This window comes from Chrysemys picta, chromosome 1 (genome assembly GCF_011386835.1).
Source record: "Chrysemys picta bellii isolate R12L10 chromosome 1, ASM1138683v2, whole genome shotgun sequence".
NCBI lineage: Eukaryota > Metazoa > Chordata > Testudines > Emydidae > Chrysemys > Chrysemys picta.
In genome coordinates, this window is record NC_088791.1 from 12,585,664 (window position 1) to 12,602,577 (window position 16,914).

Consider the following 16,914-nt stretch of genomic DNA (forward strand, 5'->3'; position numbering starts at 1 on the left):
AGCTGGTCCTATAACATCCCCAGGACAATAACGTTTTTTAAATACATGGATACTTTAGATCAGCAATACAGAGGGTTGGCTTAGGGCCTGAGCGTAGGCTGATCCCTCGGGTCCGTACTTGCTTGCGCAGCCAGAGCTGAAGCCCCTGGGCCGTAGCATCCTCATTTCTATTTGTAGTGAGCAAGCTAGAGCCCAGCTAGCACCGGATCCGTCTACATGAACTGCCGTCCACACCCGCAGCTGCTATGTAGACGTACCCTTAGCGTTGGGAAATGGTGCTAGGCTGCCAGATCTGGAGAGCGAAGCCCTCGGTTTTATTGACCATCTGGGTACAGCACGGACAGTGGCAGTACTGGCTTCCCCACACGTGTTCCTCAATCCTGATCTGGAGAGTAAAAGCTCTGCGGTGGCATGCCCCTAAGTGAGTTAGGAGCATACATTCCATTGAAAGTCAACAGGTCTTGTGGTCCTAACTCACTTAGGTGCTTTGGCCTTGCTGTATCCCATGATCAGTTCCCTGTGCCATCCAGTTCCTGTCCCCTTTGTTATCATAGAATATATCAGGGCTGGAAGGGACCTCAGGAGATCATTTAGTCCATCCTCCTGCTCAAAGGAGGACCAATCCCCCAGGCAGATTTTTGCCCCTAGATCCCTAAATGGCCCCCTCAAGGATTGAACTCACAACCCTGGGTTTAGCAGGCCAATTCTCAAACCACTGAGCTATCCCTCCCCACGATGGCTCTCACTTCGGGTATGTCTACACTGCAATCATGGGGCATGACTGCCGCATGTGTCGACGTACTTGGGCCAGCTTTGATCTACCTAACTTGGGTACAAGAGCAGTGAAGCCATGGCACCACGTGGTTCAACGCAGGCTATACAGACCTGACCAGAATCCTGAGTAATTACTCACACATGCAACTACAGCTTCACAGCTCCGGCACCTGAGTTAGCGACATCAAAGCTAGCTTGGGTATGTCTACACAAGCTGCAATTGTGGCCCGGGATTGCAATGCACCCTTAGAGCCTTTGTCACGTATTCCTAAGGGACTGTGTTCTCCTTAAGGTCTTGGTCGGCTGAGAAATTAATTTCAGAGTGATAAACCCAGATACCACTGTTACTCCATCCAAGGGTCGCAGAGTCTGACCGCCATTTAAGCAGGTTGGTAGGTAGGAGGAGCAGATTAGGTATATGTGGCTGCTGACTAAGAAACCTATGTGTATGGTGTCTATTTGCTTGTGGTTTCATGTACTTACAAACTGCTTTGTGGGGCGGCGTGAGGTTGTAAGCATTTGCTTCACACCAGCCAACTGGGAAAATGTCCATCGACTCTACATCAACTATATACTCCGGAGCAGGCGTCTGTAAACCTAGAAACACAAATTTATACTGCAATTTACACACGGGATGCCTGAGGTCGGAGCGGTTCCGGCATTCGTCACAAACCAAGGCAAGGAAACGATGGCGCACGTACAAATAAATCGGCTTCCCTGCATCGAGATAAGGCATAGTTTTGTCTTCAGTTTCCTACAGGGAGCAACGACAAGGCTGTTGCATTTAAAGCGCATTGTGATTCCACAGCAAAACGGCAGCAAGAGACCATTAAAGATGTACGGTCGAGCAACTGAAAGTCAGCAAAATGGCAAGGTTAAGGCTGTGTGAGCCCTTCCCCATCCTGACACCACAGGGCGCGATGAAGTAAGCCCTTCGCCTACGGATTCATTGATTTTAAGGACACAAGGACTCATTATGATCATCAAGAGACCCCATGAAATCCACTAGGGACTTCGCTATTGCTATCAGTTTTACGTGGAAAGTGCTCAGAGAGTACAGTGGAAGTGACTGGCGGGGTTATCAAATGCTCACGTAAATGATCAGTAGACTTTGCTCTCCTGTATCCTTGCCTTTGCATCTGTTACAGCATCCTCGCCTCCTGCTTAAGGCAGCGCTATTTGACAGTGCCCAGCCAGGGAATTTTCCACTAATGAATGTTCACCAAGAGCCAGCGGCCAAACTGAAACAGTAATTGAACTTTGTGAGGGCAACACAGTCCTTCGGTGAGGAGGTGCCTGCAACAATGGACTCTCCAGCTGAGCCTGGGAGCAGAAGGTCTAGCGAATACGCAGTTGCAAAGGCATAAAAATACGCCCGGGAGCTCATAACACTGGAAGAAAGGGCAAAGAAAATGACGCTGTGTGTCTCTATGGCCCTCATTAGAGTAATAGCTGAGCACCTTGACATCATTAATGCATTGTATCCTTACCACTCTCTTTGCGGTACCATCCCAGTTTTACAGGTGGGGAACTGAGCCATATTGCAGATTGCAAGACTTGCCCACCAACACACAGGAGGTCTGTGGCTGAGCCAGGAATCGAATCCAAGTCTCTCGAGTCCAAGACCATCCTTCCTCCCTTGTAGGAACCTCACTAAAAATGTTGTCAATGAGGAACGGCCTGTTTTTAGGCATGTAGAATTTTAACTCCTTATACTGCAAAACATCTCATCCCAATTTCTGTGTTCGACTTCAGCTAAAGACCTGGTCCAAAGCCCAGTGACGTCAATGGAAAGATTCCTATAGAAGTCCATGGGCCTTGGATGAGGCCCTAAATGCACAGCAAGATGCAGGAAATCAACTCAACTCCAGCACCAGTGTCATGACCAGGACGTGGGCAGTCAGACCTAGTGGTCAGAGCAGGAGTCAGGAACCAGGAGATCAGAGTCTGAGACAGGCTTGTGGGCAGACTGAGAATCAGGCACCAGGAGGCAGGCAGCGTCAGGTGCCAGGTTACAGACAGCAATCAAATAGCAAAGTCAAGGACAAACCAGGATGGGACGTCAAAGTCTAGGGTCTATCACAAGCAGGGTCTGGAGCAGAGAGAGACAAGCAGTCTCTGCTGCTCAGATAGTGTCCCTTCATGGTGTCCTGATTTAAGTACTGGTACTGGCCAATCAGTGGGCTGCGAGGGGCCGCCACTCAAGTCCTGCTGGGCGGTACATCCTGCTGAGCCCAGCCTCACAGGATCCACCCATGGGAACTGACATAAGCCTCCTGCGGTGGTGCAGAGGTGCCAGCAGGCCAGAACCTCCATGGGCCCACATTCCAGGTTCTAATACAGTGACCAAAATGGCCCAGGACATCCTTTGCTTTCATTATTTCAACTGCTCTATGTTACTGTTCCGATCCAATGTTCTTTTCTTTTTTCTGCTTACAATGACAGGTGCAACATTAAAGTTTGAGCCTAAAATTTTACAACTGCAGCCACTCCGAATGGCAAGGATGCACCAAAATGTTTATTTTCTCATCCTGCCACACTGACTCAACAAAGAGATATACATCCAACCACGCTTACATGGTACTGTTTTTTACGCGAGCATCTGATAACCCCACCAGTCACTTCCCGCATCTGATTGCTGCACTTAGCTTGAGCCATATAACAAACTGGAAACAGCTGGTTTGCAATTTCTGTTTGCCTGATTTATGCATTTTACATCACTGTCTTCACGGCCCAAGAAATGGCCAGACGAATCGAGACATTAGGAATAAAAGTAGAATGCGTGAAGAATGAAAAATTCCATCTCCCATTAAATATATTACATTATTGCAACTTCAGCAGCAATTCTTGAAAATATAAACCCAATTCGTCCCTGGAAAATTACTAGGGTTTTTACTTCACCAAATTCCTAGCGTAGCCTTACATATTATGCAGAGGGTATACATTATTACTTATATAAATGCAAACCAGAAAGCTTCAGCGTTAAAACCTAAAATGAACTAGTAAAAATTTACAATGCAGATCCTGAGTAATAAAGTAGCAGAAAGCGATGGGATACACACACACACACACACACACACAATCTCATATCAGCCCTATGCATCTTTCCCGCTTTGGGTGAGCTATACTGCCAGTCATTAAATGCTCCCCGTGAAGTTTACAGAGTTTTGCTACTGCCTGAAACATGATTTATTCAGCAATGGTCCCTTATGTCTAACTCGACATGGCTTAACTACTGCAGCCTGTTTTACAGACAGTTTGTGTTGTCAAACTGCATAACTGGAATGGCACAATCTGCCTGCTGCTTGGACCCATTGCCTAGCGCTACAGACTCTGACCTGCCTAATGCCCGGTATCCTGACCTTGGCCTGACCCCCTCTAGGTTAGTTCGACTGGCTCCTGCCTGGTCACCTGAACACTGCTCTCCTGAACCAGGTCGCTAACCACTAGACCTGGCCGCCTATGTCCCAGCTCTGACAGCTGCTACCAAAATCTCACCTGAATCCCCAATGCTTACAGATTTAGCTGAAGCGTGAAGTTTTATGTCCCTTCCAAAACTTCCTTTAGCATTAGCTATTCTAAGGACGTAGCATTCACTATAACAGTAACTGTCACAGGGCCAGACTGTGATGCTATTGCTTACAATGAGTAGTACCATAATCTCCAATGGGACAATCCAGGGTGAAAGATGCTTTTTGAGGGGATAGCATAATCTTGCTCATAATTAGAGCCAGTCAGGAATTTGTTATGAACCTTTTTTTTTTTTTAAACCAAAACCCGATGAGTTATAGAAACCAAAACTGTTTGCAAAACAGCATCAGGGTTGACAAAACGCCTGACTCAAAAACTTTTGGGTAAAAAAATGCTTTAAGGCAGTTGAACTGAAAAATTTCGGTTCTTTGAATTGAAGTGACTTTTTATTTCAAAATTTTAATAAATGTACACTAAAAAGATAAAAGGCACCATGTTACTTTCGTTTTACACCTCTGGGAGGCTTCCACTATGTCACAGCTCAATGAGTTTCCTCACAAGGTACGTCTACACTGGAGCTGGAGCTATAATTCCCATGTACCTGTACAAACTCTGATCGAGCCAGTGCGCTAGAAATAGAATGCAGCCATGTTGGCAGGAAGGGCGAGCCGCCCCGAGGACATAGCCATCGGAGACGCTAGGCACGCTCTGAGTACATACCCATCGGAGACGCTAGGCACGCTCTGAGTACATACCCATCGGAGACACTAGGTACGCTCTGAGTACATACTCTTCGGAGACGCTAGGCACGCTCTGAGTACAGACCCATCGGAGACGCTAGGCATGCTCTGAGTACAGACCCATCGGAGACGCTAGGTATTCAGGAGGCTTGCCCCTCCCAACACTTGCACTGCTGAGCTACGCTGCTATTTTTAGCGCACTCGCTCAGTTAGAGCTAGAATGGGTATGTCTCCTCAAGCTGGCATTTACATCTCCATTTCTAGTGTAGACACACCCACCATGTGCTGGGTTGGTGGAGATTATTTTTATGAACACAACTGGAACATTTGATCTGTTTGGTGTTATGAAATATCTTGATTATATGCTTTGGTTGTCTTATATACTTAGGGTTTAAGCCAAGCCCTGAGTATTAGAAGACAGGGTGAGACCTCGTGTGAAGTATCTGGTACTGACCACGGTTGGAGAAAGGATAGTGGACTAGAACTAGTGGATTGGTTTTAGATCAAGGCTCTAGTGTGCAGATGAATTTCAGATAAAGCAGGATTCAAGGAAAACTGATTTCTGATTTGGATAAGCAGTTAGAAAGTCAGTCCAAAATGTTGCACCTCGAGGTGTATAACTTGAAACAATGCGTATGTTAGAATTCCTCACTGAACTTTGGCTTTAATACGAATCTATGCTACTTTTTATTTATACTACTGCAGCTCTTAAAGGGGCCAACTGAGACCAGTACGCCGTCAGGCTCAGGGTTGTACATAAACACAGGTTGTGGCTACGCCAAGGTTTTAAGCACAACCTTGGACCGAAGGTTTGTGGAGGGTCCAGATTAGCATGTACAATCATGTTAGCTAACTTGAGTTAAAGGCAAGTCAATTAATTTGAGTTAAAAAATTCCAGTGTGACAAAGCCATAGTGAGACAATCCCTGAACTAGAGCTTACCGGGGAAAAGGAAGGAAGCAAAGATGAAGTGAGTTGCTCAGGGTCACACAGTCAGTCAGTGGCACCGCTGGGAATAGCACCTGCGTCTCCCGAGTCCTGCTCTAGTGCCCTGTCCATTGCACCCCATTGCCTCTCATCTGCGTCATGCAGCTTTTGACTGTGCCACCTTGAGCTACGATTTCATCGGCTCTCACATGCTAAGCAGCATTTGGCATGGAGCAGGGATGTAGCAAGAACAGGGTACGTGCTGCCTATTTTACGTCTAGCTAAAACCTCCCTACCAGGGTTCTGGTCAAATGGAATTTCTATTTAGATACCAACTGAGTTATAAAACACTGACAATGGGATCAATCAGAGTGATACTGACATGGCCTTGACGCATGATGCTACTTTCTCTAAACTCCACACGGCCTCTGCCTTCACTGTCCCTTCTACAGCGAGCTGTCAGTGCAACGACAGAGGCACTTTGGGTTATGTGTCCGTGTTTTCGTCAACTTTAAGGGGTCTACCTGAGTCCATGAGGGCACTTCTCACCACACATCACAGGATGCCATGTGAAACAAAGTGGCAGGTAACCCACAGTGACAGGGTCAAACAACCAGGAAAAGGTTATGGGCCACCAGCGGGTCACATGACCCAGTCGAGGATTTAAAGAAGGGTGTATTCTCTTTCTGTAGGCTGCAGACCCCACAGGCTTTTTCCCATGCCTCCAGAAAGAGGGCACATCCTTCCCTTAAATCTCCTGCTGGGTCATGCGACTAGCCCTTAACCCTTTCCTGGCTGTTTTATCCTGTCACGCCCCCAACTGGCCAAAAGAGTTTGCATGAATTCATGAGACCTAGAAGAGCCCAGATTCATACAGCTCTAGCACAAACACAAGCTCACCTTTACTGTACTGGTACCTGTGTGATACTGTAACCCAGCTTTGAGAAATAAACCAGCCAGGCACTAAGAAGGATATTGATCCACCAGTGCATGTGAGGCTTTGGGGGTGAGGGGCAGATCCTTTCATCCTTCTCTCTTCTTACTTCTCCACCAGCTGAGCTCCTAGGCTCTGCAGCACAGAAGCAGATGCAGGTGTTCCTGAGCTCTGCAGGAGAAAGCTTCCTCCATTGCTCCTGATCTCTGCAAGACACATCCCACCCCCCTCCGTGCTTGAACCCAGCCAGAGATTGACTCCCATTTCTCCCCATCCCTACCTTCTGCTAGGAGGGGAGAAGCTCAGGACCCCACGACACTGAGCTCCTGTGATGCACCACTCACCATCCTTGGTTTTTAACTTGCGAAGTATGAGTAGGCCAGTGGAGTTCTTGAGGGTCACTGGAATAAACCTGTGGTTGCCTGTATCAAGTATCTGTGATTTTAAGCATCAGTTCGGGGATGCTGTACCATAGTGACATCATAGAGTCCTTCTGGGATTTACTTAATGCCTTGACACGCTGAATGGCACCTGACCACAGTCATAGAAAGGCACAGCTACACCATGACTGGGTGGTATTAACACAATCACAACACCAAGGAGTCTATCCTGAAAGCTCTCGGAACAAAGAGCTCCCAGTGATATCGAGCAGAGCACCTACCGGGTCAGACTTCAGGCCAGAATGCTCATGCTGTTGCTATTTCATAATATATTTACTGTTGCATTGCACGCTGTCTTTCAAATGCTACTTTTTTTTCCACCCTGACTGAATTGGCCTTGTCAGCACTGGTTCTCCACTTGTGAGGTAACTCCCTTCTCTTCATGTGCCAGTATTTATGCCTGTACCTGTAATTTTCACTCTATGCACCTGAAGTGGGCTTTTTACCCACGAAAGCTTATGCCCAAAAAATCTGTTAGTCTTTAAGGTGCCCCCGGACTCCTTGTTCTTTTTGTGGATACGGACTAACACGGCTACCCCCTGATACTTTATAAGACATTTACTCTGTATTGTACAGCACCTTTCAAATTGTGAACAGGACCTTCAGAATCAGACCCCCTGAGAAATCAGTTCTATGGAATCATGACACCTGGGACTCAGTTTGTATGTGCGGTTAGGGGCTGCCCTTTTGATTGTTTCAGTTCGGGCACCATAACTAACTGGCCACACCTTGGCCTCCTGGAATGTGCCAGTGGTGAGCTGCAGAAACATAAATCTAAGAGGAGCCGGTGAAGGCAGGCCCAATGGACCGTCAAAAGTGCCTTAGATGTTTTCAGGATTCTCAGAAAGCAAACAAAGGTGTAGATTCCACCCTTAAATACACTCACCCAATTCCCATTGCCTTCAGTGGGGGGCTGCACATGTCTCTGAGGGCAAAACCTGGCCATGAAATTAGTTCTTAAAGAGCCTTTTCCCTTCCCTTTGCCATGAAACACCACTAGGCACAGCTGATCTTACATGGGTTCTGCCATGACAACAAACCCAGTAGCTGTAAGTACAGCAGCTTCTGACTTCTCTTACACTAGCTTGGGCTTAGGTGGTGTCTGGGTGAGATACCTCCAAGGCAGGGCAGTTTTTATTCTGGAAGCGGCAATCTGTCGGTACTGAACAAACACCCCAGCCCAGTGTACGGGGGCTTAATACTGCACGAGGTGGCACCTTTCAGCTATGACATAAAACCAGGATCCTGGCCTTTTGTGATCAATAACGATCCTAGTACACTCTTTTGAGCTCCAGTGTCATGGCCAAATTCCAAGCTAGGGGCTTGATCCATGGCAAGATTCAAGGAGGGATGGGACACTTATATGGACAAGACAACGACCCAGAGTTATGATGATAAATAGTTTGGAAGGGATATTAAACCTCATGCTTCAGAGCTTAAACCAATCTCTATTAGAGATCAAGATGAGACCCATGTAGAGGGGAGATTATCCCTCATCTGCCTATTGCGGTGTTCTTACACCTTCCTCTGAAGCACCTGGTGCTGGCCACGGTCAGAGACAGAATTCTGGACTAGATGATCCAGTCTGGCAGTTCCTTTATTGCTGCGTGCAGAGGAGGGTGTGGCATGCATAAGGGTGCAGTGGGGAGATGCAGCAAACACAGATGGTGATGAAAAGTGCAAGATACTGAGCACAGCTCACTTTGCCTGCTCTGCTCCTATGGGTGCACAGCCCAGAAAGGAGTGGGTTGAGGCACGGAGACAGAGGGTGCTGGGCCCTAATCCAAAACATGTAAATGAATTGCTCAGCCGCCATTGGTTAGAATGCGGAGTTGCTTCTCTACCCATCTACCTGGATGGAGAAGCAACCCACCAAAGTGAGTGGCTCTTACACACCTGTCCTGTTTTTCCTCGCACCTTTGCCTCTGCTTCCATTCAGGATCAGGACCCAAGTGATTACATGGTATCAACCTCCCTTCCTCATGCACTTGTCAGTAGACATTGCATCTTTCTTTACTTCCTGTTCTACACCACTGTATAGGGTTGCTGTGCACTCGAATAATGGCCATGTTCCACCCCATCCTGACCACCAGTGCAGCACATTTTCAAACACTTTGAGATCTCGGAGTACAAAGGTGTTACTGAAGTACAAAGCGCTATTCACTGTCCAGAGCAAAAGCGCAGCAGAATAAGATCCCGTACAGTAATTAGCTAAACATTTCTCTTTCTTTTTGTCACATGGCTTTAACAAACGTCCTTGCTTGGTGCCCAAACTATGATTAACGTCCCACTCTGAAAAAATAGAGCTACGGCCTTTATTTTGGACTCCAGGCCTGCAGCTTCTATTTATAGGTGATCACTGAACCAACACCATGTGCAAACAATACAAAATGTTACACGCACCTAATGGAAACCCCAGATTATCTCAGCACCCATCAAGGCACATTTAATATATCCACTTCCCTTGTTTCAGTGACTCATTGACAATAATTTTAACAGCACATGGAAGACGAGCACTGGGTTCTGAACATCGGTCCTGCAAAGCTGTACTCATTCCAGGAGTCTGTATTCACCCAAGCGCTGCCCTGGAGAAAGAACTACTCAGGTAAGCGTTTGTATAAACACCAACGGACGCTGGTTGACAGTAGCCGGGATCAAACTTGGGACCTCTAGAGCTTAATGCATGAGCTTCTACTGCCTGAGCTAAAAAACACATGGCTGTAGCAGGCTCATCAAACTCTAGCTGCCACTAGAGGGGGACAGAGTGCCACACCAAGCCGGCATGGGTTACATAGGCATGATCCGGTCCATAATTATCTCATCAGCATCTCATTTCAGGAGAGGATTAGTGGAAAAGAAATTCTTTTGAGATGAATGTGAGCCCAATTAGTTATCCCTACTGCAGAGCCACTATTACTTGTAGGGTGGTGGTGCTTGCAACGGCAGAGTGCTTTCCAAAGGCTATAGACAGTCCCCGCAGGAAGAGCGTGTGGCCTAAAATGAGAAGTGGCAGACAAAGAGCGGGAGAAGGGGCTGCTATATGCATGCCGCTGGCCAGGGGGAAGGCTGGCACAAGCCTGGTTAGTTCCCGGGCGTTAGGTGGGTGGGTGCAGGGAGGAAATGGAGTGAAAGGGAAAGGCGAGGAAGAAATGAGGTTGATTGGGTCAAGCAAAGGGGTCAGGGAGGTGGAAAGGTGGGGGCTATGAGAGTGCATGGCGGGACTGGAGCAGAGTTCCAAGGCCAGTAGAAGTCTCATTATGTCATCAGCAGGCCAAAGCTCTGATGGCAGCTTCTGCGGTAGTGAGGAGACCTTTCAGAGGCTGCCTTGGAAGCTTCCCCCCACATCGTGTTCATTGTTACTGGCCATGTGGGTTTAGAGGACCCTGTGAGCTAGTGTCCTGGAGCCCTGTGGTCTGGGCCGGGGGGGAGCAGGGAGAAGGACAACATCGGATAATTTAGTCCTTATTGACTATATATAAAAAAGCAGGTGGTGGGGGGGAGGAGCTGCAAGGCATGCAGGGTGGGGGACAGCAATTGACAGGGCCGGAATAAACATACCCAATAACACAAAGGCATTAGGCCTCTATGACACTGCAGTCATTTCAACGTACCTTCCAGGTGAAGCCACATTAACCTTCCTTTAACTGAGGTGATAGAAGCAACGCATATTTCAGCAGGGTTCCTGGGGTTCACAGCCTCCAGCTTCATATTCTTAGTAAAGCCCCGGCTGAAGGATGTCTGAAAGAGGTCAAGCATCAACATTGAAACACAGCACCACAGCACAGAATGGCTTTAAATAGACTCTCCCTTAGTTTCCATGGAGAACACAGGAGATGTCTAGGACCGCCTAGGCCAAGAACTCACCAAGATTTGAAAAGGGATTTAGATGGGTATGAAGAATATCCAGCGTTATCATAAAGACAACTTCTGGAAGAGATATTCAAGCTTGTGCTTCAGGGCTTAAGTCAAATTTTGACCGTCAGAGACCAGAATGAGATGTGTGTGGGGGAGGCAGATTATCTCACATCTGCCTATTGCAGGTCTCTGCACCTTCTTCTGAAGCATCTAGTGCTAGCCACTGTCAGAGACAGGATACTGGACTAGAGGGTCTATGGGTCTGACCCAGTCTGGTAACTCCTGTGTTCCCAGAACCAAATTTCCAGAGCAAACCCTCCATCTGCATGTACAAATTAGAAAACCGTGTACGCATTTACTCACAGAGTTCCCCAGTTTGACTGTGAGCTTGTCTGCAAGAACAATTAGTTCACGGCAAACTGGGGTGTGAATCTACATTTTAGGTGTTTTTTTTTTTTTTTTTTTTTACAGATTTAAAAAATTTATTAAAGCTAATGTTTAAAATCAAGTTTACACAAGTTTAAGAAGGAAGATACTTTACATCTGAGGTCAGGCTTGAGTTATGGGAGATTACAAGTATTGGTTACAAGGTTCACAAGATACATACCTATTATGTAACCAGCATAGACCCAGATTGGGGTGTGGGAGTTTTAAAGCACCAGTGAATAAGTGTTCTCGGGTATGCTACCCATAGACTGTAGTTAGAGTCCAAGTCAGTATTGAGTACACTTTGAAATAGGACTAGATCAAAGCCCATTAACAGTCTGTTAATGTGCGTCAGCTGGGTCCATGTGGGCAGTTAGTCCACAGAGGCTACTGTAGGGTAGATTCACACCCCACTTGCCACAAACTAAAACATTCCTGTAGATAAGCCCTTAGTTCAGTATAGAGTGCCACATCCTCATCTGGTGGAAACGGATGTAGCTCCATTCACTTGAACACAGGTTGACTTCATGTCAAACTGTTGAGTTCTGTTGATGTACATCAGATAAGGATCTGGCCACAAGTTGTAACGGCTCATCTATACCACACAGTTCTGAGAACATGGCCCTTGCCAATTTTTCAGCCTTTTGCGAATAAGCATGTATCCGTCAATGCTAATTACCACCAAGATCTATCCTAGTGTATTACTAAGGTTTGGTTTATCCGGAGTGATATCATAAGTTTGAAGATTTTATTTTATGTGTACTTTATTATAGGTGGGGCTGGCAGCACGGCCGATTATTAAGGTTGCCCAACACTTCCATTAGAAGACCCTGTTTTCAGTTGTTTATAACTTTGCCGGACTTTAACCGCTTGGGCTGAAATTTTCCATGCTGGGTGTTTGCATCATGCTGAATATTTTGGAAAATTTCAGCCAAAATGATTCGGATGTTTCCGAGAACAAGACCATGTTAAACAATTCTGCTGGTCTTATCTTTGACAAGCTCTAGCTTCTCCATGATTTGGCGCAGAGAGCTGAAATTTAGCAGGCGGGCCTTTGTGTCAGGGATGTGCCTTTTGGCATCCCTGTAAAAATCTGCCCAAATTTAGCCAACTAATAAGCCTTTGAAAAGTCACAACGAGCACATGCTCAGTAGAGACTTGTTAGAGATTGGCAGATTAATTCCCCAAAGATTCCACCTGCACTGGGCGTGCTCCAGCTGGAGTTGCAGGGGGGCTAGAAGGACACTCCCTGCAGTTGCAGTTCACAGCTGCTCCAGGCCAGGCCAGGTCTGTGTCTCTGCCTGGGAACCGAAACTGAAGCAGGGAAAATGTCTCTCCTGTTCTGTCAATGACATTCCACCTCCCCACACCTTGCCCCACTTGCCCCAGGCACCAGGGAAGAGGAAGCCACCTAAACTGAATGCAGAGAGGACAAGAGCCAGACTTGGGATGGAGTGGGAGAAGAGGGAAACTGGGGCTGGGAGCTGAGTGGAGGAGACTGGGACTGACTGGGCAAGGAGACTGGGAGCCAGGAAGGAAATTGGGAGGACTGGAAGCCAATGAGTGGGGGACATACTGAGCTCAGACAAAGGGCTGGGGGGCAGGGGAGGGAATAGGATTGGCTAGGCAAGGAGACTGGGATTGGGAACCAGTAGGGAGGGGGAAAGCAGGAGAGAGATCTGGTGAAGAGCTGGAGCGGGGAAGAGAATTGGAACTGGCTGGGTAAACAGACTGGGACAAGAGGCTGGGTGCTGAGATTGGGCTAGAAGCCCAGAGAGGGAGACTAGCACTGGGAGTCTGTGGGGAACGTGGGTGACTGGAGGCGGGCGGGCGGTGGGGGGAGATGAGGGAGAGAAATAGAATGAGGAGTGCAGAGGGGAGAACTGGGACTGGCTGGGCAAGGAGACTGGGAGTAGGAGTGATATTGGAGAGACTTGGACAGGGAATCTTGAGAGGTGTGCTTATGACTGGCTGAGCAAGGAGACTGGGATGGGGATGAGAGGCCTGTGGAGCGGAGACTGAGATTGGCTAGGTGAGGAGAATGGGACTGGGACAAGGAGCCAAGGATGGGGAAGAGACAGGGCAGGGACTGGTTGGAAGACAGAGAGCAGATGGGATCTAGCTTGTAGGGAAACAGGTAGAAGAGTCTGTGCCCACTAGGGCACTCTCACCTCCACAGGATGACAACCTACTACTGCTATCAGTTTCTCTGTTAGGTTAAGTGGCAGAGGTCTGTGGCACAGATCTAAAGATTCCAACCCTGCTGATGACCCATGTGGGTGTCAATATGATGCCACATGATAGAATTCCTGGGGGGGATTCACTTTGCTTTTTTAAAAAGCTAGGAAATTACACACAAAAAACTATGTTAGAAGAATGTTATCATGGGTGCAAAATCAAGCCATCAAAATTTAGGAAATGCCAGAATTAAAGCTGCCTGGGGCAACCTAAATTTGGCCCCTTCGTGCATTTGCATGATGATACAATCTTTAATTACACAACCACACACTAGTTTTTCTGACTCAGTCAGTGTACAGGATGGACCTACTCGGGGATGAATCAGGTTTGAGTAGTGAAGGCCTGTCGTCTGTGGGACTCCTGCTTCATCTGTTGCCGAAGTTAAAAGGTGAAGTGAATAAGCAGGGGATTGCAGGAAGAGAAAAGATGGTCTCATGATTAAAGGCAGATGACTGCTGCCCTGGAGAATTGGATTCTATTCCTGTCTCTGCCACAGATTTCCTATGTGATACTAGGCAGACTCTGAGGTCTGATTTGCAGAAGTGCGGCGCACTCACAGCTGCAGCTGAAGTCAACAGGAACAAACATATAAAATGCTAGTGTAACCCACACACCTCCTGAGTGTGGTGCATCCGAAGAAGTGGGCTGTAGCCCACGAAAGCTTATGCTCTAATAAATTTGTTAGTCTCTAAGGTGCCACAAGTACTCCTGTTCTTCTTTTTGCGGATACAGACTAACACGGCTGCTACACTAAAAAACATGTGGCTCCAGAGGTCCCAGGTTTGATCCCAATGACCAGGTTTGTCGGTGTTACAAGCCGGGGCTTGTCTGGAATTTCAATTGGGAAGTCTCCAAAACTTGGGATGTGATTCCTCAGCTTGGGGAAGAATGTAACCCACGCACCTCTGGGGTGTGGTGACCTGTCCCCTCTAGTGACACTGAGACCACTTAGAGCAGGGGTTCTCAAACTGGGGATCAGGACCCCTTAGGGGGTCCTGAGGTTATTACAGGGGGGGTTGCGAGTTGTCAGCCTCTACCCAAACCCTGCTTTGCCTCCAGCATTTATAATGGTGTTAAATATATAAAAAAGTATTTTTAATTTATATGGGGGGTATCGCATTCAGAGGCTTGCTATGTGAAAGGGGGCACCAGTACAAAAGTTTGAGAACCACTGACTTAGAGCTTAATGAGTCTGCTATGGCCTTAGCTAAGAGCCATGTGGCTTTTAGCTCATGCAGTCAAAGCTCATGCATTTAGCTCCCGAGGTCCCAGGTTTGATACCGACTACCGGGGTCTCTCAGTATTGCAGTAGCCACTGCTGAGTACTCTGAAAAATCAAGTTGTTGATGTCTCAAATTGAGTACCCAAAATTAGTGGAATTTTGACCATTGTCTCTTGGTGTCTGTGTGTCCCATCTGTAAAACAGGGATAATACCCACTCATTTCACAGGGTTATTATGAAAATAAATCCATGAACGAAGCATACAGATACTATAGCGATGTGCACCATAGAAAGACCAGGAGGCAATTAATCATTCTGTCTTCAGATTAGGCATGAATTGCGTGCAGTAAATAAGGGATGGGGGCCACACATTGAACAATAAGAAAAACAGCTGCTCATTAAGTGAGCACCATCCATCCTGTGCACCAAACCAGGCAGTGGAAAAAATAGGATGCGATCACGTTATTAAAGAATGTATCAGAATCCATATGCACAAGGGAGGTGAATGAAGGTTGCATGGGCAACCTTCATTCTGGCATTTCCTAACTTTTGGGTGCTTAACATTGAAACCTGACTTTTTTTTTTTTAAACAAAGGGTTTTATGTGTAATTTTGATTTCAACCGATAAAAGACACTGAATCAAAGAGGTCTCACACACCCTTTGGGCCACATCCTCAGCTGGTGTGAATGAGTTCAGCTCTCTTCACATCAATGGCTGAAGCTATGTTCGCTTCAGTGGAGATTTACACCAGTTGAGGATCTGGTGGGTCATGATTTTGTGAGGCACTCATAGACCATAGCGACAGGGATCCATATAAGACCTTAGCTAGACAGACAGGCATGTGGGCAGAAAATTAAAATCACAATTTGCAACAATGCACACAACAGCGGCAGACCATTCGCCGATCCCCCGCACAACCCCAGCAACAAAACAGCCACTCACCTCACAGAGCAAAGAAGGATTCCCACTTTCGGTTCCCATCGAAGCCCCAGGACCCTATAAAACCTCCTCAGATTCCCAAACCCACACGCATCAGCCTTTCCCAATGCCCATCCCAAGAGTCTTCTGCTCACGCATGTACATTCCCCCCTGCCCTGGCCCCAGTGTTCCCTTTCCCTTCACTTTTTCCCCCCCATTTAGCTGACCCCCTTCCTAACTAACCCCCACTCCCTCCAAACGAATTATGGAACTAACCTAACATTTGCCTCCATCACACAGTTCACTCTACTTATGTGTTATACTCCTTTCCTCTACGATGTGTCTGCCTTGTCTATGTAGACTGTAAACTCTTTGGGGCAGGGACTGCCTGCTACTCCATGTTTGTACAGCACCAACTACAATGGGGCCTCGATCTTGGTGGGTCCCTATACATCACCCTAATAAACATGATTATTAATCATTGTCATTAATCCAAGATATTCTTGGGTTCTATCCGGCATGCCTTACACACGAGTCATGGAACAATGGCTTTCATCTTGACTAGGAAAAGTGGACACCTTTCGGTCAGGCGTAACCAATACATGCTAGCTAAGTCCAACCTAAACTCGACCTCTTTTCCTCATCAGGACAGAGCCAATGAGCGTTGTCATTAACTTCCCTGGGGCTACGCATGTGACTAAAGGCTGCAGGATGAGGCCTTTATTTCATTAAGATTTCTTGCAAAAATGAAAAAAATGAATTGCACACAGGAGCTTTTTCTTCCTCTCCTTATCGCTTAGACTATTCAAAGCCGTGCCCAACACTCAGACAGGCTTCCCGCTTCTAAAAGCAGCTAACGGGCCATGTTTACAAGACATCAGAGTGAGTTTGCTGAAATGTTTTTTATGCCAGCTAACAAGGAAACACCATCTATCATCAGTCTGGCTCCTTTTGTTGTGATGCCGCGCC

At 47.1% G+C, this 16,914-nt stretch overlaps 1 protein-coding gene across 3 annotated transcripts in view; it reads right to left on the minus strand.

Moving 5' to 3' along the window:
• SFMBT2 (Scm like with four mbt domains 2) overlaps positions 1 to 16,914 on the minus strand; it is a 202,655-nt gene that overhangs the window by 40,046 nt on the left and 145,695 nt on the right. For all 3 annotated transcript variants that reach the window (XM_024106345.3, XM_065552962.1, XM_024106344.3), the window contains exons 11-12: positions 10,897 to 11,023; positions 1,258 to 1,371 (exon numbers count right to left, since the gene is read on the minus strand). In XM_024106345.3, the coding sequence (XP_023962113.2) occupies positions 1,258 to 1,371; positions 10,897 to 11,023 (241 nt within the window). The remainder of the gene's footprint in view (positions 1 to 1,257; positions 1,372 to 10,896; positions 11,024 to 16,914) is intronic.